The 21,812-nt window shown below is 37.2% G+C and overlaps 1 protein-coding gene across 3 annotated transcripts; it reads right to left on the bottom strand.

The window, feature by feature from the left end:
• Nucleotides 1–4,062: 4,062 nt before the first annotated feature.
• Nucleotides 4,063–21,750, bottom strand: RAB11A (RAB11A, member RAS oncogene family). Of its 3 annotated transcripts, XM_087428570.1 has the most exons (6): nt 21,588–21,744; nt 20,963–21,073; nt 15,075–15,270; nt 14,634–14,827; nt 13,388–13,468; nt 4,063–5,835 (listed from the first exon to the last, which is right to left on the bottom strand). In XM_087428570.1, the coding sequence occupies exons 1-6, from the start codon at nt 21,625–21,627 to the stop codon at nt 5,696–5,698; spliced, it is 762 nt and encodes a 253-aa protein (XP_087284696.1). In that variant the 5' UTR covers nt 21,628–21,744; the 3' UTR covers nt 4,063–5,695. The 3 variants fall into 3 exon arrangements, with proteins under 3 accessions (XP_087284696.1, XP_004421775.1, XP_087284695.1); XM_004421718.3 differs by lacking the exon at nt 20,963–21,073 and having other exon boundaries at nt 21,588–21,750; XM_087428569.1 differs by lacking the exons at nt 20,963–21,073; nt 21,588–21,744 and adding an exon at nt 16,774–16,901.
• Between the last annotated feature and the right edge of the window lie 62 nt (nt 21,751–21,812).

Below are 21,812 nucleotides of genomic sequence, written 5' to 3'. Positions count from 1 at the left end.
GTATTAGCATTCATCTAATCAGAGGGAAGACAGAAGCGGCCCATTTAATCAGTATGTGGCAATAGGAGATGGAAAACCTTTCTCAGAAGGGATGGATGGATACATACGGGTTCATTATACTATTATTTATACTTTTGTATAATAATTATGTTATTTATATAATTACAATTGTATATAAATTTTAATGAAAAATTTTTTAACCTGAATGGTAATTCTCAGACTATAGCTCCCTGAGCTAAACTAGAATGAACCCTATGATTAGTCCCCTCACTCTTTTAGATGGTCCTTCCTTATTGTTCTGACATGGGGCTGTAGGAGAGAGACAGTGGAATGTAAATATGAACAAAGCACATTCCCTGCCCTGTGGATCTTACCATGTAGCAATTTAAAAAGGGCAGGGATTAAAAAAAAGGGCCCTAGTGATTAGTGAGGTGCTGATTACACAATTTCTTCCCTGACTTACTGAGGTAGAAAGACTCAGCAGTGATACAAACCAAACCCACAGAAGGTGGAAGCCCTGGTCTGTAGCTACAGTTGTCAAATTCCCTCATTCCAGCTTCTGCCTCCCAAGCCACTGTCTAGCCCAGCAGATGGCCCTCCACAGCCTTGGGTAAGAGAAAGCACGGGGACCTGAGATCTTACAAAGTACTGTTATTTAGGCATCCACTTAAATGTAAACCAAAACCAATAACTGAGAATCCTAACATCCTCCTCCAGAGTTGGTTTAACATCAAAGATTGCCTACAGAAATAGGGTTGCTTCCAGGGGCTTCCCAGACCGCCCACTTCAGGCATGACCTTCTTCTATAATATTCTTAGGCCCATGTGATGAACTGCTTTGGAATAGAGGCCAGTAGTACAATGGTCAGCAACTTCTTAAAGATAAGGAACCGCACCACTTCCCTAGAGAGATCTGAGAAAATGTTATGCTGAGAGACTAGAGGTTGTCAGTAAGGGAATGGTTGCTAAAAGCAAACACTTCTCATTGGCATGGGGCTAACAGGATCTGAAATTCTGTGGTTTGGGGCAAGGTTAAATTCCACACTCAAACATAGGAAAGGAATCCTGTTCGCTACTAATTTTCACTACCATCAATGGAACTGTTAACGGCCAATATACATGACATCTGTGCCAGGACCTATCAATTCTATGCTTAATAATGTTCAATAATTAAATTCAAATGTTTAGACTACTAATAGATTACTAACAGCCAAATAATGCCATTTATATCATGTGTGTACACACATAAACCTAAACAGTTGGATTTAATCATTGGTTCTAGTGGACAGCTAGCTCTGTGGATTGATCCACCTTCTTGTAGATTCCCATTAGAGATAATCTAAAAAAATTAAACACAAGATGCTTTTAAAAGTTCTCTCTCCCAGAGATGAATATATTTTAAAGTATATAGTGGGGCCAGCGCCACCCCAGTGGCGCAAGCGGTTAAGTGCGCGCACTCTGCTGCGGTGGCCCGGGGATTTGCCAGTTCGGATCCCAGGCATGCACCGACGCACCGCTTGTCAAGCCAGCTGTGGCGGCATCCCATATAAAGTGGAGGAAGATGGGCATGGATGTTAGCCCTGGGCCAGTCTTCCTCAGCAAAAAGAGGAGGATTGGTAGATGTTAGCTCAGGGCCGATCTGCCTCACAAAAAAAATAAAATAAAAAATAAAGTATATAGTAAAAGCCAGCCAAATTTTTAACAGTAAAAGCCAAAAAACAAGCAGTTCTCAACTTACAGTTGACATAGAGCCTGTAAGTGCTTCTCCTCCATTAGCACATAGGGCACTTTGATGCACATTGTTGAAATTGACAGTCATTTTGCAAATATTCTGAAAGCTTTCATCTTATTTAATGGAGTTAACATGGAAATAAAGATAACATTTTAATCAAGTTGTTATAAGACCAAAAACATCTTGAGAAGTGTACACCTTTTACTTATTAAATTTAAAGTTGAGTTAGAATGTATAATGTGGCTCTAGTACCTGAGAGTTCATTCACAGAATTACTGAATTAGAGCTGGGATGAACCCCAGAAATTATCTAATCCAGTCTCCTCATTAACTGGAAGAAGGTGAGGCTCAGAGACAAAATGACTAGAAGAGCTATGACCAGAATCCAAGTCTAAGTCTTGGTCATCGAGTCCAGTGCTCCATTATGCCTGCCACTTGCAATCTTTTAACTCACAGAGTTTAACGTACTTTCTAATATACACCTAGTATCAATGTCCTTTCAAATATTCTTTCTCTTTCCTCTAATTTGATTTTCAGGGAAATGGATACTTCAATTAAAATTCTCTCTCAGCCTAATGGTCTCCCTTATATAAGTTGTACTGACATTAGTATTTTGTATTATTTTATTGTTACCATCAGCCTCCTTCAGTTTGGGGAAAAATGTTCTTTAAAATGTTAGAATGACAACTCCAGTTTATTTGGCATATTGTATAGGTGAATGGAAAAGATGACCTATCAAATTCCATTAAGGAGTGTGGCACCAGCCCTGCCCCAACCAGGAGAACAAAAGTCAGCCCTCTTCCTTCAGCACTAGTCTGACTGTTATGCTAACCCATTATATGATATGGTGGAAGAGGGTCCTTTCATGGTCTTTGTTCATTCATTTTTTTTTCACACAGAGAATGGGTGTCATGCACAGTCCTTATACAAAATTTGTATTTTGTTTTGAATTTTTTCATGCTTATGATGTTTGTGAGACATCAAATAACCAATCTCCATTTTTCTCCTCCATTAATCGCCTTAAAAAAAAAGCTCCATAAACTGAAACTTAACAGGTTAGAATAAGTTAATTATCCACCCAGCCTTTGAATTATTCTGCTTCTGGTGTTAGCCAAAACTGTCTAAACAGTTTTTTCTCTTAAAGGTAGATGGAAGAGATTATCACAAAGGCTCAAACCACTGAGAGCATTTCATTTTGTAAATACAAGTCCCTGAAGACAAAAATTAAAAGTTCATTTTCCCAATGATGAAATAAATACGACTAGCTCTGATGGGCAATCCAAACTCTTAAGAAGTCTAATTTTTCTGCAGAACCCTTCAGAACTTACCAGACCTCTGGCGTAAGTCAATGGCTAGCACCCCCCTTCTTAGAATTAGAATTTAGCACACTCAATGCAATGAAAACTTACTCTTACAAAGTAACTACTATTAAAGAGAAATCATAGATAGCATTTGAGAACAATGACATAGTTTAATCAAGTCAAATAGCTAACTGACTTTTCAAAATACAATAGGTTAAAAAAAAAACATTCAGAGTTAAAATAAACGAAAAGCAGAGTCAAGCAGCAAAATATTTCTAACCTGCCTAGAGCCCTAACTTGCCATAATATTTAAAAACTTATTATTTCTTACTTGAGAGTTTGTCTCCTAAGATACTATTCAGAATGAAGATACTTGTTGAAATACAAATCAAAGCCATTTTCTACTACTGCTTAAGGTTATTAGAATTCTCCCAAAATCCAACCATGTCCAAAATTCAAAGTTACTTTATTCATTTTCAATTCACTACCTAGTTTCTCCTTCTCTTAAATAATTTTGTAAAAAATTTACTAACAATTTTGAGTTAAATAAATAGTGATGGTGCCTCTTCCTGGGTCTGGTGACACTGTTATGTATGAAAGTACACAGATTACTTCTCTAATGTTTTTGATAATACTTTTCCCAAGAAAAGCATAATTGAACTACATGTTTAAAATCAAAGCTCGGGCCGGCCCCGTGGCTTGGTGGTTAAGTGAGCGCGCTCCACTGCTGGCGACCCGGGTTCGGATCCCGGGCTCGCACCGGCGCGCTGCTTCTCCGGCCATGCTGAGACCGCGTCCCCCATACAGCAACTAGAAGGATGTGCAGCTGTGACACACAACTATCTACTGGGGCTTTGGGGGAAAAATAAATAAATAAAATCTTTAAAATCAAAGCTCAATTCACACAATGATGCCTCCAATTCAATGTTTACTCTGTAATGCAAGGACCTATGCTCTTACTCATCAGAATTAAATATTCCACGGCTGCATTCAAAGCACTCAAAGAAAAAATGTAATCTGACAACATAAAGAATAGTCCCCCTATAACTGTTTATTAGAATGTGAATATATTCCAAATCAATAACTAAAAAAAAAAAAAAATCAAGTTACAGAGCATGCATAAAATACAAAGTAGCGATTTACAAATAGATAATAGTATCTTCATAACCAATACACTAAAATAAGAAAATGGCTACAGAAGAAAACCAAAATGACTGACCACAGCAATGCCTTCCGTGCGTCCCACACGTCATGAGCACCGCAAAAGACACAAGATTAACTGTGAAACATAGTAATCTACGCAAGCCCACACACATACATATTTTGGGGATATTCCACCATCCTGAATAGTATCACTTCAGTTGACACAGCTTTCAGAACACTGCAGAGTAAGTGCTTAATATTATCCACAAGAAAGTAAAACTAAATATTAGTGTGCACATTTCTGAATGAGAAACTAGTTGCTCCACTGATTTCAATAATGTAGTGGAAGGAAACTATTTCAGGTTTGTATAATGCCTAAATGCATTCTATTTAAACTCAAGGTACTATTTTATCTTACCTACTAAAAGAATACATGCCTTTAAGTGGTACCACTTAAGCAGAAATTAACCTCTCACTGTATTCTTTACACATACTTGAAACCAGATATTTAACTGGACTATATTCCATAATATACTGCAAAACTCAAAAATCAGCCTTGTTAAAATAATTATCCATGCCTGCTGGTGGATATAGTGATAAAACTAGGTTGCATTTCATTTACTGGAAGGTTTTAAGACAAAATTAACACTTTACAATTTGATACTAAGAGCATTAAACCAGTTATTGCCTGAGCAATAAAATGCCACATAATCTACTGCTGGGAAATTAGATAAATTAAATGACTTTGGCTGCCTGATCACTGCAACAGAGGCACCTCAGATGGAATTCCACCAATTTCTCCAGTTCCCAGCCTGCCAGCAGCATTGTTTAACATATGGTCCCATTACCATACTGCTACTGAAACCATAAGTCTTTCATGTTTATTAAGATAATTCTTGTCCAGAAAAAAGTGTCCCCCTCTCTAATCAACGTTGATGCTTACAAAAATTAAAAAACAAAATTTACTAAACTACATAACCCTATTAAGGCATTTTAGAAACTGACTTCCAGAATAATGGAAAATTTTCAAGTTTTCAAAATCCTGCTATGTTTATAGGGCAATTCTTCAATTTCTGGAACTATATACTGCACTGAGAGAAGAGTGTATGAACTATAAGCTGCTCATTATAAGCTGCTCTGTGGCAAAATGATAGCTTATTTCTTAAGTCTTCTTAGTTTGATTTGATCAAGACCAATAGGTCTGAGCTTCAAGTGATCAAGTTCTATTATGTCCTACAATGACAGGTTTCCATGATGAAAAGTAAACAATAATTGAGGAATCCAAACATTCAGTTTATTAAACTAAGGCTAGTGAAGCCATAGCATGATAAAAAGCTGCAGTCATTCGGGACAAGTGGATGATTTTATAAAGCTAAAATCAAAAGACTTAAGACATGGAAAAATTTCTAAGTATGAGGAAGTAATAAAACACAAAAGTGACCACAAGAATTACAAATATATTTAAATCTCAGACCTGGGAAATGGACTATACACAGCCTTCAAGGGGAGAAGAAAAACGCCTTATATGTTCTGACAGCATTGCACCTTTGGCTTGTTTTCAGTGGTTGGTGGAACATGAATCGGAACCACATTGTTGCTTGGAGACATGTCATTTTCACGTCTGTCTGACATTTGCTTCTGGGAAACAATGCGGTATATCTCTGAGTGAAAAAAAGAAACAGCAATACTCAGTGTGAACAGACCCATCAGTAGCTGACATAAAAGATACACAGAGGTAGAAGGTACATTTGCAGGAAAGACTACAAATAAACTGAACAGAGAATGCATAAATTTAAAGTTTTATTTTCAAACAGCTACTGATTAGAGTCAACCCACTATTTTAACAATTTCCCTTAGGGTAAGAAGAGAAACAAAGGTTTTCCATTTCAGAGGGAAAGGTTCACCAGTCAATTAAATAAATCTTGGTCTAAAGAGATGACACCGTTTACGGGCTTAGATCTAAACCATGCGAGTATTTTCAGTCTACCCTTGCCAAAAAAACCTACATACACTGACATTGTACCACAGAAAAATAAAAATAAATTTGTACTATCAGACACATTAGGTATTTTTCTTAGCTGTATAGGGTAGAGCACAACTTTATAACATGCCAATATCTCAAAGGACTCTTGGAAAAGGAGGGAAAGATAATGTTCATCAGTGCCTCCTGAACTGAAGTTAAATTATAATTAAACAATTATTCAAAACTGGCAAATTAAGATTTTATATGACACTTATCAAAACTAATTGTTTAGTGTCTACCTCTTCCACTAAATGTTAAACTATATAAGGACCAAAACTGTGTCTACCTTATTCATAGCTGTATCTCCAGCACATAGCATATAGTAGGGGTTTGATAAGTAACTAATTGCATGAATAAATGTTATTAAATTCCTCTACACCAAGTATCTTTTTTAACACATTTTATTTGGTCTGATATTGCATTGCCTAAAGGTAGTTCTCTCTGACTAGATTATAAACTCCTTACTAACAGAGAATGTATTTATTTCCTTATTCTCCCAGTGGTCCCTCCAAAACAAAACAAAACAAACCCTTAAAAGGTAAGGGAATTCTAAAAATGGGTCAAATTGACATGATATGCCTCCCATTATGATGTACTATAAAGGACACAATGTATTCCTATGAAGGACACCTATGTATTCCTTCCAAAAATGTTTAAAATGAATTTATCATGAGGAAACAATTAGCTGGATTCAGATTGAGGGATATTCTACAAGACAACTGGTTGAGACTCTTCAAAAAAGTTATTGTCATAAAATACATTTAAAAGATGGGGATAAATGATCTAGATCTGTGCTGTCCAATACAGTAGCCACCTATTTAAATTAAATAAAATTTAAAATCCAATCCCTCAGTCCACTAGCTATATTTCAAGTGCTCAATAACAACCTATGGCCAGTGGCTACTCTATTTGATACTCTGGATACAAAACAATTCCATCAATGCAATGTGTGATTCTTGACCGGATCCTAGATTTAAAATGTAAAAACCAAGTCTATAAAGGACACTTTAGTACACTTGGAGAAATCTGAATATGAACTGCACATTATATAACTGTATAAATATTAATTTCTTAGATATGATATATGGCATTGTGATTATGCAGGAGAATGCCTTCTTCTTAGGAGATAAAAGGCTCAAATATCTAGTAGTAAAGTGCGACAATGTCTACAATTTATTTTCCAAAGATTCAGCAAAGGGGAAAAAAAGTATATATACGCATGTAGAAATAAACCAAATGTGGCAAACTGATGATTCTAGATGAAGGGTATATGGGTGTTCACCGTATTGTTTTTGTAATACTTGAAACTTTTAAAAATATAAATTTATGGGGTAAAAAAGAGAAAGTAGAATTGTATTTTCGAAATGCTCCAAAAACATATCAACCAACTGCAATGTATGAACATCATTTGGATTCTAACTTAAACTGAAAAAAAGTTTGAGACAGGAAATTTTAATATTGTTTGGATAACAGACGGTAATAAGGAATTATTGCCAATTTTTAAGTCGTTTTGTTGTTATGGGTCTAAGTCCTAATCTTTTATATATACATCACGAAATGTTTACAAATTAAATGATGTAATATCTGGGATTTGTTTCAAAATAATGAGTGAGGGAGTAGGAGGAGGAAAGACTGGCTATAAACTGATGGTTGTTGACGGCTACATGGGACTTTATGATACTATCCTACTTTTGGTAAGTTGGAAACTTTCCATAACAAAAAGTTAAAGAAATGTGTTAAAGAAATGTATTAACTGAATTAATACATTTTCTCCAAATTAAGAACTAATTTCCCTGAAGTTGAACAACAGCACACTGTAGTCAACTGAATACATAAACTAACAGAAACGCTGACAGCTAGTATACCTTTTCTCACGCTTTTTTTGGCGGGGAGGAGGGGCGGACATGCTAAAATTCATGTTTGAGAAGGCTGACAGCAGTTCAAAGCTAAAGAAGCATCAAGAGGAAAAATTAGATTACAATAAAGAAAGGCTACTGACTAGAACAAAAAAAAGGATATGAGTCTTCATTTAGATTCTTTTCATTGAAAAGGGATGGGATCAGAGTGGGTGAGTCAAGGGTAAACGGAAAGAGAGTCATTCAGTCAGGCTAGTGGCTAAAGAACAAAGATAATCATCAATTTACTATGAAACTACACCATTCATTCTTTATTCTTTATATTTTCTCTCTAATCCCAAACTGGATGGCTTTTCTTTTTCAAGTAGAAATAATTAAATAAATGTGAATGACCCACTACAAATTTTAACTTCTTTACAAGTTGTTTTTAAGATTAAGTTAGGGGAACTAAAACAAAAAATATTTTGAAGGTTCTTACATGGAAAGCAAACACTGGAAGAGAGGAAAAGGCAGAGTTCTCAGAGAACACAGAAAGGTAAATAATTAAAGAGATCCCATTACAAAGCGAGAAATTTGAGAAGTGTTGTATAACTGTCTCCAAGTACTGCATACTGTTTTACAGAAATGGATTACTGCTACATTTGCTCCAGTCACCAAAAAGATGTCCGCTAATAAAAATGCCAACAAGGCAATAAAGAAAAAGGAAAGTGTTGATCAGAAAATTAGGAGAAAATCTTTCTTTCAGGTAGAATGGGCACTAAGAGGCCACACAAGTAATTTACTTAACATCTCTGTGGCTGGGTGTATTGCTTAAAGAAAACTTTGATAAGAAAATAGGAAGCAGGTACTTTCTAGCTGGTATCAGATGAGAGGAGGTTATTTAAGTGGGGGAGGGGAACAGGACTAGTAACTTGCTAAAGCAGATGCAAATATTTTCCTCTTTCAAGGGCACGTTCTCCTTTAGAACCAAAGGTATGTGATACACTAATTCCTGTGCAGTTCCTTTCCTTCTTAAGATGTCCAAAGGATAGATAAAGTTAGAAAGAAAAGGAACTCTAGAATCACACATTCTACAAGAGATCAGAATCTCTTGTAGTAGGTCTAAATATAAGATAAAATATTAATATAAGATAGCTTTAAATATAACCAGGTAAAGTTAAATAAAAAAGAGATATGCTATTTCTACTCTAATAGAAGTTTGGATCAATTTGCAACGTAAATTCTAAGGAAATTAATGCAACTGTTCCAAACTGGGAACAAAAAGAGCTGAAATTCTTCAGTCCCTCCAAAAATCATGAAAACAGCAAAGGCCTGAGTTGTTCCACTATAGCCTAGGTCAGAATTTGTTAGGTCTTCTTCAAACCCATAGCTCACCGTCTAAGTTTCTCAAAGGTCAAAAAAATGCTCAAATTTGATATATTGACAGGTATTTAAAAGGTTGCCACATGCCAAGAACAAAGCAGTATACTACACCTAATTAAAAGATTCTCAGTACTCTAATAAAATTAATGCCTGAAAACTCTAGCCCCACTTTTAAGAGTCAATAATGCTAAGTGAATTAAAATTCTTCCAACCACAGAATTAAGAATTTAGTCTTCATATTAAAAAGATGGCTTGGACTTATAAATCACATGGAGAAACCTGGCAGGTATCACCTTAAACCAAGTGATCAAAATTAACATCACCAGTAATGAATAAGACAAACCAATATCACAAGCCTCATAATATGATACACTGAGAACACTTCTGTGGTGTTCCTGCTCAAAGTGCATAACCTGAATTTAATCATGAAGAAACATCAGACAAACCCAAATTGAGGGACACTACAAAATAAGTGAACTGTACCCTTCAAAAAATGTCAATAAACAAACGAAAGACTGAGGAACTGTTCCAGATTAGAGGAAAATAGAGATAAAACAGCTGAATGCAATAATGTGATCTGATCCTAGACTTTCTTTTGCTAATAAGGACATAACTGGAACAACTGACGAAATCTGAATAAGGTCGGTAGCTAAACATTTATGTGGCACTATTATCTAACTCTCTGATTTAGAGAGTACAATAGAGTACAACAGCATTGTACTATGGTTATGAAAGAGAAATGTCTTTATTTTTAGGAGAAACAGAGAAAGTACTTAGGTATAAGGGGCAACATGTCTGTCACTCTTAAATGGTGCAGAAAAAAATAATATGTATATATTTAGAGAGAGGAAGAAAAAAAATAAAGCAGATGTGGTAAAATATCAACATTTGGGGAATATGGGTGAAGTGTTTTTGCAAATTCTTTGTACTATTATTGCAACATTTCTTTAAGCCTGAAATTACCAAAATTCAAAGTTAAAAGAAAATAACAGTATGGAAAGTATGGATTAAAAACATCTGTTAATGAACTTGAGGATGAAAGAAAACAAAGCTGCAATGAAATGCAGAGGCTGGGCAATCTATCAGGCTCACTCAATGTACTAGCCAACTAATTCTCAAAAAATACCATCAGCAAAATTATGTCACAGAGTTACCGTCAAATTCATGGGTGTCAAGAATGCCATGGGTCTATTCTAAAACAAGCAACATAATTAACTTGGGAGTAATAATGTAGATAAATTTTCCAATACATAATTTTGCATTTTTTCTTCTAGCAACATCAAAATACAATGTAAATGCTCCCTTAATACTGTTAACATTTAAAGTAGAATTAAGCCTAATGCGATTACTATTCTCTTTCCTGTTTTTTCTGTGCATTAATAGTCCCACTGGTACATAGAAGAAAAGTTCAGAACAAACATCCTAACAATTGCAAAACAACACAGATGTCTGCTGCCATATGCAGTGATCTCAGATCCCACAGATCAACACTGAGATTTATGCAGGAAGCTGAGGAAACAGCAAATATAGAGGAAAAGTGGTCGTAAATGAAGCTCAAGTCTTGTTTGCTTTCAAGCAACATTAATTAAGCAGTAACAAAAGTTTAATCTAGAGTGAATTTTAAGAAAAACAGCCGGATGTTCTTCATCTTTAAGGACAAAACAGCTCAACATTAAGTATATATCACTGCTTACTGATTAGTTCACATTGAGTGGATCATAAGTTCAATGTCACAAAACGATACATACAATAATTAACTGTAGATAGAAGAAAAGACCTGGTCTCATCTTCACTTAACATCACAATAAATGGGCTAGAAATTGAGATCAGAATAAATGGGCTAGAATTATAGCAGAGGAGATTGGATAAGACATAAAAAACATCCCAACAACAAAGATTGACTAAAAAGTTTTTTCAAGTGAGGTTTTCAGAGGCCTTAAGAGACTCATAGACCTTCAAGAGCACTTGTCTCACCCATTTTAAGACACCATGAATCTGAGGACCAGGGAGGTTCACGGACTTCAGTTACACAGGGAGTGGAAGCAAAGTGACAAAAAGTAAAAAACTACAACTCCTGGGTCTAAATTTTGTACTCTACATATTGACTCACTAGAATCCACACAAGTGGTTATAAAGAAAAAAAGTAGGATTTGCAGACATACGGCAAATTTAATCAAATCTTGCTTCCTTGGAACAATCTGCAATGAAACTTGACACAGAGCAGACTCTAAAGGAAAGCTACTAAGTTCCAAAGACATTTATCCAACCCTAGCACGAGTTTTCTCAGTCACTATTTTTCTGATAACAGAAAAGAATAAAACAGGCATGTGAATCACCAATATTTAGTTTATTTTTATTATTTTTTTTAAACTTTTTTTTTTTTTTTAATTTTTGTTTATTTTTTCCCCCCAAAGCCCCAGTAGATAGTTGTATGTCACAGCTGCACATCCTTCTAGTTGCTGTATGTGGGACGCGGCCTCAGCATGGCCGGAGAAGCGGCGCGTCGGTGCGCGCCCGGGATCTGAACCCAGGCCGCCAGCAGTGAAGCACGCTCACTTAACCGCCAAGCCACAGGGCTGGCCCTTTAGTTTATTTTTAATGAGTCTTTTTTTTCATGCCTTAACTGCTATTTAGCTACTAATTTATCAAATGTTTGCTACGTACCAGGGATAACTAAGTATTTTACATGTATGAACTGTTGTACTCATTTTGGAATCTAAAGTAGATGTCTAGTGACAGGCAATTCTTTTCCATGGGTTATAGAGACAAAAACCTTGAAGCCACAACATAACAGGGAAGTTCTATCACAGGGTATTTCTAAGTAAATACAAGCCCTCTCTCAAAAAGAAAATAACAGAACTCCCCAAAACATATTTAAAATTTTACAGACAAAGAAATTAAGGCCTAGAAAGGTTATGTAACTTGCCTAAGATTATAGAGCTAATAAGAAGTGGAGTAGCCAGGACTAGAACCCAAGTCAGGCTTCCAAGTCCATGCTCTTAAATCCTAGGCTTTATTCCCTATATTTTTACAGTAAAATAATATTTAGAAGTTAAAATCTGTTCACCTCTAATGCAAGTGCTGCATACAAAGAATAAATTAAAATCATGTTACATTATAATTGGAAACTCATTTATTTAACCATTTCTCCATATAGACTTTTCAGAACACCACATAAGACTCTACTTTGTATTAAGACTATACTCTAAATCATGAGTTCTTAAAAGTAATGTACAATTTTAAAGTACTTAAAAACAACCCACTGAAGTACTCATTAGAGGGATAAGATTAAATTTACTGATAAATCCGTCATTCTTATAAAGTCAGGGTAAATATGAGTCTTCTCATCCCTGAGGTTGACCTTGTCTGCACATCTACATTCCAAAACAGCATCAACTTTGTTCCTTTCCCACTACTTATTTAACCTTTCCTATATGTAATCACTGGCTGATTTTCTCCACAGGTGACACCTTGCTTCTTCTACAATATATCATGGCAGGATTTTAATTTTTGTTTTTTCATTTAAATGTTTAAGAATATATTTTTCCCCAGCTGCTTCTATAACACATCAGAACCAAGAATGCCTTTTCTTTACTGAATTTCAAAAAGGCATTTATATCCTTCTATAGTCAGGATTTCAATATTTATCTTATGAGAGTACATTTAACCATTACTTTGTGCTTGTGACCATTAAGTACGGAATATGTGGACTTACATAATAATAGAAGTAAACAAATTATTTTCAAAGTATTTTTCCCACTATAAACCAAATGAATGAGGATGATTAAAGCTCAGCAAGCAAGGGTTGTAACTCATTTTGTACTCTAAACAACTCCTGCTATATAGTAGCTCTCAAATTAGTCATGCTCAGATAGTGTGACATATAGTTTAGTTTCCTGATTAATTTATTTAAATTACCTTCCTAAAACTTCCAATTCCCACTGGTATAATCTGAAAATGTTTAAGTCTTACCTGTCAGAATTGTCTGAAAAGCAGCTTCTACATTTGTAGAGTCTAGAGCAGATGTCTCAATGAATGACAAACCATTCTTTTCTGTTGGGGAGATACAAAAACATCAGTCTCATCAAATTTTAATACAAGGGATGTGATACACTCAAGCTTTCAAAAGGAAAACAAAGGGCCAGCCCCAAGGCCTAGCGCTTAAGTTTGTGCGCTCTGCTTTGGCGGCCCAGGTTCAGTTCCTGGGCACAAACCCACACCACTCCTCAGCAGCCATGCTATGACGGCAACTCACAAAACAAAGGAAGATTGGCACAGATGTTAGCTCAGGGTGAATCTTTCTCAGCAAAGAAAAGGAAAACAAAAGACCTTTCTAAAACATAACACCTCTCCAATTTCTTGAGCAGTAAGAGCACCTTTTTACATACACTCCAGTAAATTAAAAATAACAGTGAGAAGTTTTCATTGGCTTCTTAATTAAAATAAATACTTATTACATCTAAATACTACCACTAGCAATGAATGACACTACTGAAAATGTAGTAAACTTATCAAATACCCGGCTGTTTCCATCCCTTACTGTCCTTCTTCCCATCAGCCACATAGCTATGGTATGAATATGGATAGGTGCACTCCTGGATTCATTTATAATTCTGTTAACTATATTATTTGAAATAAAGCTTCATCCCTGGGAAACTAAAAAACAGTTATAGATAACTTTATTCACAGCATAATCACACAACTTTCACTACCCAAGAATGTACAATGTTGCCTTCTGGTAGGGTGTCCCTACCAGACAGGTGCAAGAGACAGGCAGATCCTCCATAAACCCAAAAAAGTTACAGCTCCTAAGCAGCTACATCTCTGTTGGTCCTTGACACTCCCTGGGCCATTATTTTTCAGACCCACATAGAGCAGCCTTAGGAAAACACAGAGACATAATGGAAAAAGAGACACGAAGCACAGAATGAACTGATAGATTTCTCTACCCCTTTCAGGGAAAGAAAAAAACAACAGCACTTATATTTCAATTTTTAGCAGCAAAAACTCAAAATACTAGTGTTTTAATGACACAAAGTTAAGCAAAAGAGCCATATACTCATCACACACTTTCAAAACAATCCTTGCTGAGCATTCATATTTACCTTTCTGAAACTGTTACAACCAATTACACTCATTGGGAGGGTTATCAAAACTCTAAGATATAGCATTAAGAAATACAGAATCACTGTAATATCAAGGAATTTATATCACTAACCTGCAAAAGCTCTTGCTTCATCGGTAGGAACTGCCCTGAGATGACGCAAATCACTCTTATTGCCCACAAGCATGATAACAATGTTACTATCAGCATGATCTCTGAGTTCTTTCAGCCATCGCTCTACATTTTCATATGTGAGATGTTTAGCAATGTCATAAACCAATAAGGCACCTACAGCTCCACGATAGTACCTGAAAACAGAAAAAAGTATTTAACTATTAGAAAACAGCCACAACATAAGGGAATACCAGCAAGAACTAAACATATGGATTACATATTTTTTAAAACACACTGACAAATTTCAAAATCCTAATACTGGAATTCCTAAAAGGAAAGGGGGAAAAAAAAAAAAAAACAGGACCTTTTCCAATACCAAAAGTCAGCTAATTCACTTGATGGCAAGCCTATTTCACAGAACTTAAAAATTATGAGACTTACGCTGATGTTATAGCTCGGTATCGCTCTTGCCCTGCTGTGTCCCATATCTGTGCCTTTATTGTTTTCCCATCAACCTGGATGCTTCTTGTCGCAAACTCTACTCCAATGGTGCTCTTGCTTTCAAGATTAAACTCATTTCGAGTAAATCGAGACAGGAGATTACTCTTTCCAACACCAGAATCTCCAATAAGGACAACTGGAAAGACAAAGAACTTAATGTCATATAAATGAGGCAAACATATTCAGAATATCACCACACTTGAAAGCAAAAAAAGACAGGGCATCTGACTTTTAAAAAGGGACTGGGGTGGGGGAGAGATGAGGAGCTCATATTCTTGACCTGTAACCAATCAATAAAACCAATTTATTCTTTTTAACCTGTTTCTACCTGCATAATCACTACCACACATCATCTGCTTAGCACAGATATGCTATCCTGTCTACAAATGCAACTTTAATCACGGGTCTACTAGGTACTGATGCCAGGCTAATGCATTAATTAACCATCAATGCTATACCAACCTTACTACCTTAGAAGGTAATAACTTGAAAGATAAATCCTAAGCCAAATGAACGATTTGCAATATTAAAATGTATCAGACATGAAAGCAACTAAGGATGTTGGCAGGTGGTGGGAAGGGAAAGAATATGTTCTACTCAGTTACATCAAAGACTGGGTGTGACCTCAGGACCCACACCTAGGCAAAATGAAATGCATTTAACATATGCGGCATCAGGTTTATAAACTTTGCCACCCAAGTCACAGAAACTACAATGACTCTTTAATAGTTGCATTTATCAGACAGGCAGGAAGCTAGAGTCCTCTCCAAAAACAAACACCCTACTAAGCTTAACAGGGGACCTAGGAAGCTGTCTAATAATTCGGACTTACTTTCAGTCAAGGCCAAAGCAAGGAGGGCATACACTTTCACTTACGACTTCATGAATTGTTTTAAAACAGGTTTTGATTAAATGAATTTATTTCATATGATTACTATAGGGGGCAGTTTATTTACTAACTAAATACATGGGGATTCTTTTTCACCCAAGGTGATGTTACACTTAAGAATTTCAAAAACAATGAGGAAATAAGCAGTTAACTTATTTTAAAGCATTTCTATCTGAATTGAAAGAACAAAATGAGTTCACAGGTTTACAGAATCTGAGCTTGATAACATTTTTTTCCTTTGTCAAAATTTTTTTTGGCATTTCAGAAAATATTATACTTATTTCTACTGTTGGACTACTAATGCTTCTTCTTACTTCTTACTAGCTAATTGAGTTAGACACTAGGACTTGAAAATCAAACATGCAAGAATAACACCAAGGAATAAGACCATGCCTTACTAAAGAGACTGGGATTCGGTGGGGGGGTGGAGAGGGAGGTAAACAGCACTCTGGTCAAAGGGCAAAGAATGTCCATGATGTACTCCTTTCTTGCCAGAAGACCAGATATAAGCTGGCCTCTGGACAATCCTGGAGGGAGTACATTACCAAATACATATCTTTCTGGCTTCCTCTATCAGCTGATTCAGCAAGAAATCATCCAGGCGTCAGTGACTCCACGCAGCACAAATAGTTATTTCTAGCTATATAGTCAGTTAGAGGTGTCAAAGGTTATTGTGGCAAACACATAGTAAATGCTTTAATCTGGATACCAGAGAAGAAGATGTTAAGGTCATGAAAGTAACATACAAACCCAATGCACTTCCACTTTTAGAGGATGGCTGGTTGATGTTCCCAAGGTCCACCATCCTCAATGTGAGGTCAAATCTCAGTTAATAGGATACACTCACTGCTGCATCTTAGTGCAAGAGGCTGGATGTTCTGTTGAGGAAATATCCTTTGAATCATTTCTGGCCCCACACTATCACTGAGGTATAAAAGCCTTACTTGAAGTGGGAATAGGAAAGAAGGGAAAAATCAAAAAGTCGAACATTTCTACTTCATAGGCACTCAGATATCAATTAGTAATTCAGGAGCCAGTCACTTAGTTTAAAGCCAAAGAGTAAGACATCTAGAATGATGATGCCTTTGGAGAATTAAATAAATAAATAACTCAAAGAACACTTTCTCCCTCCCACAAAAACTCCAGCACTTTCACGTTTTGGTTTCTTCCTTTTTGACCTCCACTTTTACTAACAACTATGTTCACTATCTCCCCATCCTCAAATCTTTACGTCGTCATAAAGATAGTTAGTGAGGGCATTTTTTTCCTCAATGTAACCAATTAATTTTATTATAAAAAATAGCACCCTTATCTGAAAACAGTTCAAGACTCATGAATGCTATATACAATATAAAATAGTTATCTCAACTACACATGGCCAAGGTTGCCAGAATTAAGATTAGCAACTTGTTAAAGGATTATATCTTAAATGACAACAGAAGATATCAGTTCTTTAAGAACAGTGTTGCCAAGATGATGCTGAGAAATGACACAATAAGGAAAGCTGCTTCTATTCAGTTACTGAATGAGAAACCAAACCAAGAAGGGTGACATTTAGGATCACTAAAAAACTAAACTAGAATGGATTAAACTACCTAAGCAAGAGAATTTATTGGCTATGATTTAAAAAACAAACCAAAAAAACCAAAAGTTCATGGACTCAAACTTAATTTCCAATCAAAATAGCTTCTCTCACTAAAATAACAATATTTAATTGCTTTTTAAAAATGTGACAAACTATATAATCACATCCTACAGTTCAAGAAAGGAATTTGCAGTGACTTTTCCATGTTTTCCATAACTACTATCTTCTATTTTAAACATTTTATAACTACAGCCATCTATATTATATATATGTGTGTGGGTATAAATTAAATAACAGCATCTATATATGAAACATCTACTGCATTTCTAAAGTAATCTGATATTTATTACCACTTGGTAAACTTCATCTGCTGAATCTTACGTTATCATCTCTAATACCTAATACTAAATTTGGTTCATTATATATCAAATATTAGGCTACTAAATGCCGTAAAAACAGAATATACATATTAATTATGCATTACTTAATAAAAATTTCTACCTCTTCAACCACATTTAGTTTTTTACACTCTCTTGCAAACTAATGCATGGACTGAAATTAATTCAACAAATCAATCATAGTACATCAGACCTAAAAGTTATCACCTGAAGGAATAACTGATAATTTACTTGGTTTTTATAAATAAACTTGGTTTTTATAATATACCGGTTTTTATAAATAAACTTGGAGATGTTTCTACTCCTAACTATAGGCATTGTACACCACCACCAAGAGTCTTTAAAATAAAATGCATTCAATACGGCTGAAGTCAAGTTTTTCCAGATTCAGCAGAATGTAAGTTGCTCAACCAAAAGTTGTGCAAGAAAAACTACCAAGATGCAATACAGCAAAGTTCCTACCATTGTTTCCACTGACAATCAGCTGATGGTTAATTACTACTGACCTTCAAGGAGACTGAAAAGAAAATGGTGTAGATTATGTATCCAGATATTTTCAGAAAATGTGATTCTGATTGGTGTCTGATTGGTGTCTACCACAATATCTGTAAATACGAACTATAATTGGTGCTTACTTCACTTATGTGTCCCACAGGGCCTTAACCACATTGTGCGTAAATACCTGTAGAATTAAAGTTTTTAAAATAAAAAGTCAGGTTTTAAAAAATAAAATTAACTCCTCCTGACCAGAAGTTACTCACTGTTGAGCTTAACTAAAGATTAATGTTCAAGAACAAAAACATAATTTAGAATAATTGTCCTGCTCTCCCCACATTACATTCCTGCTTGGACTACTCCATCCTATACTAATCAAAATATCTTTTCATTTGCAACTGGTTAGAGTTACAAACTAACTTCCAATTCCCTGAACTATTAAGTTTGCTAGGTAAGCCTTCTTCCAAGAGAGCTCCAGCTCATCTTGGTGAATAGATCTCTGTAGAATGAAACCATTTTAAAATGAAATTATTGTTGCTTCGCTTTAAATTATGAGAACTGTATAAATAAGAAATTGGCTAAATAATCAGCACTGAAGTAAAAAACAAAGTGACTCATATCCTGTAAGAGCTTTAAAAAAGTGGAAATCCTCCTCAGCAGAATTTTTTAAACACCCTATCTTAAACTGCAAAATGTACAACAAGATGAAACCATAACCCATGGAAATATAAAATACTTCAGAAGTTCCCAGTTCTAAGTTTCTTTACTAACACTTAAATGTTCTTACATTTATCAAGATTTAAGGTAAAAAAACTGACAAGAACCAGAATAATCTCTTTCATATTATTACCATTTATTGAGTCCTCACAGACGCTAAAATTTTACAGCCAGTCTCATTTACCCCTCACAACAGTCTGGAGAGGTAGGTATTATTTCCTTTTTATAGACAGGGAACTGAAGTTTAAAAAGTTAACTTTCCCAAGGTTACAAAGCAAATTTAAGACCTGAGTCAGGATTTGAATCCAGGCCTCTGTGATTCCAAAGCCCTGTACTCTCAATTAGTTAGGATGGTCTAATCCCAAAGATAAATTAAAATTCCTTAAATCAATCCAGGACAATTAATATTCTTAGTGAAAAAAATAAATGGCTTCTATAACCAACATTCAAGTTCCAAACCAAACAGGAGAAATACTCTGATAGTCTATGGTGTTCTAAATTACTTCAAAGATAGCTAGCTGTCACTTGCCACCGTACCTTATTTAAAAAAAAAAAAAAAACTCCCTTTAATGACTAAACCCTAGTCTCCAGGGTCTCACTAAGTAATTTCACCTGACCTCAGAGGCCTTCAGCAAACAGTATGCAAAGTAAGCCATGTTTCCTTTTTGTATCTGTAAAATGCATTAAGTACCCCCTCCTCTGTAAAGAACTTTTCACTATGGGAGGTGGGGGTGGATATTGAAGATACTCACCTTGTATAAGAGAATATTCTAGCCCAGAGCAGTAAGTGGTGATAAGGGTATATCATCAGCTAAGATTTGCAAAGTACTGGTAAAGCAAAGAAATGTGTCCTGCTTTGTTTAGTCAATCATTCTTATGACCCAATGGCAAAGTCAGAAACAATCACCATGCTTAACACTCTTTTTAAACTCCACCCTCCACTGTAAAGCTTTAATAGCAATGGCTTCTTCCTCCCTGGTAATGATCTTTGTTCAGCATACTACTGATGGCTGCCCTCCTAATTCAGGAATAGAGAAAGAGCATCAGAGTGAGAGCGCATTCACAGAACAAAAAAAGCATTTACTGTACTCTTTATCTTTGTTGATTAAAAAAAAAAACTATTTGGATTCTTTCCGGATTAACCAACAAGCAATTCTTTCTATTCACCCCCCATCCTCCAATATGTTTTCTCCAAGAGGCACTACATGTTTCCCTACTTTATAATAAATATTTAATTTGACCAAAGAGCATAAAACTTCCCCCCTGACCCCCACCTTTTGGGAAAGGCATGAGGCTAACTAGGACTCTTCCTTTCCCGTTCTAAAAACACCAAAAGGTTGGATCCTCCCAGTGTTGCAGCAGGAAGCAACCAGTCCATAGTGATAAAGCAGGCTAGTATTTGTGTAGCGCACAACCTTTCCTGCTCAGGAACTGGGCCTTCAGGTCTGGCAAGGATAACAGCCACCACCCATCCGCAACCCCTTCTCGCGAGCAGAGTCAAGAGTTATCCCGGGCTGGCTACCGCTGGGTGGGGAGGGTGGGAGAAAAAAGACTAGGTGGGAAGTCACATCAGTAGGCCGGGTCACTGCGACAAGTGCGCGGGTGGGTGATGGCCAATCCCTCCAACCCTACCCCCCACCCTCGGGGTCGCACAGGAGACGTGCGGAGCTCTAAACCATGTGGGGAGGGAAGGTAGAGGGGAAAGAGCTACCAACCCCGGGGGCAGTGCGAGAAGGTTACTGACCGCGAGTACGGTGGGGCGGGTGGGGGCCTCTGGCCCGCTCAGATTTTAACCCGGGCCCGGCCCCGCGACGGAAGACTACGGCTAGCAGGCGCGTCCGTCGGAGAAGAGGGGCTGTGAAGACAGGCAGAGCAGAGGCTCGCTCGAGGGGAAAGGGCGGCGGATAAGAAAAAGACCTGAAGTGGGAGTCTGCGCCGAGGGAAAGCTGGGGAGCGGAGGGAAGGGCCTGTCAGAGGGGCTCGGGGAGGGGAGCAGCCAGGAAGGGTGTATACCGAGGGGGAGGGGCAGCAGACCCGAAAAGACAGACGGTGGGAGGGGCGGCCCCTCCGAAGGGACGACAGAAACCGGGAAAGGAAGAAGACGATTTGGGAGAAGGACACTCGGTGAGGGGCCCTGAGGCTAGAGAAGGCCTGCGGGGAGGTCGCGAAGAGACCGGTGTGTGGTGAGGACCCCTGTCCGAGAGGAGGAAAGGGGGCTGAGCCGAGAGACCTAAGGACAAACCGCAGGGAGAGGAAGGACTGAGGAAGGCCGATTTCAGAGCAGGGGTGGCCCGCACGCGGGTCCCCCGGGAGTGTCCCGGGCCCCCGAAAGGGGACTGGGTGCAGAGTGGGCGAGCCTGTGGCCTCACCTTTGAAGAGGTAGTCGTACTCGTCGTCGCGGGTGCCCATGGCGCGGCCGAAGAGGGAAGGGGTGGGAGCAGCAGTGGTATCGGTGGGTCCAGGGGGCGTCGCTGCAGGGGCCACCCGAGCGCCGAGCTTCAGCTGCCGGACCGGGTAAAGAACCCCTCCCTGCCGCTACGCCACTTCCGGCAGGCCCCAACCCCTTAGGTGAAGTACTTCCGGGGAGGTGGCGC

This window comes from Ceratotherium simum, chromosome 3, assembly GCF_057802395.1.
Source record: "Ceratotherium simum simum isolate JZ-2026a chromosome 3, ASM5780239v1, whole genome shotgun sequence".
Classification (NCBI taxonomy): domain Eukaryota; kingdom Metazoa; phylum Chordata; class Mammalia; order Perissodactyla; family Rhinocerotidae; genus Ceratotherium; species Ceratotherium simum.
The sequence above is the reverse complement of the archived record's forward strand: the minus strand, read 5'-3'. Positions and strand labels throughout refer to the sequence as shown.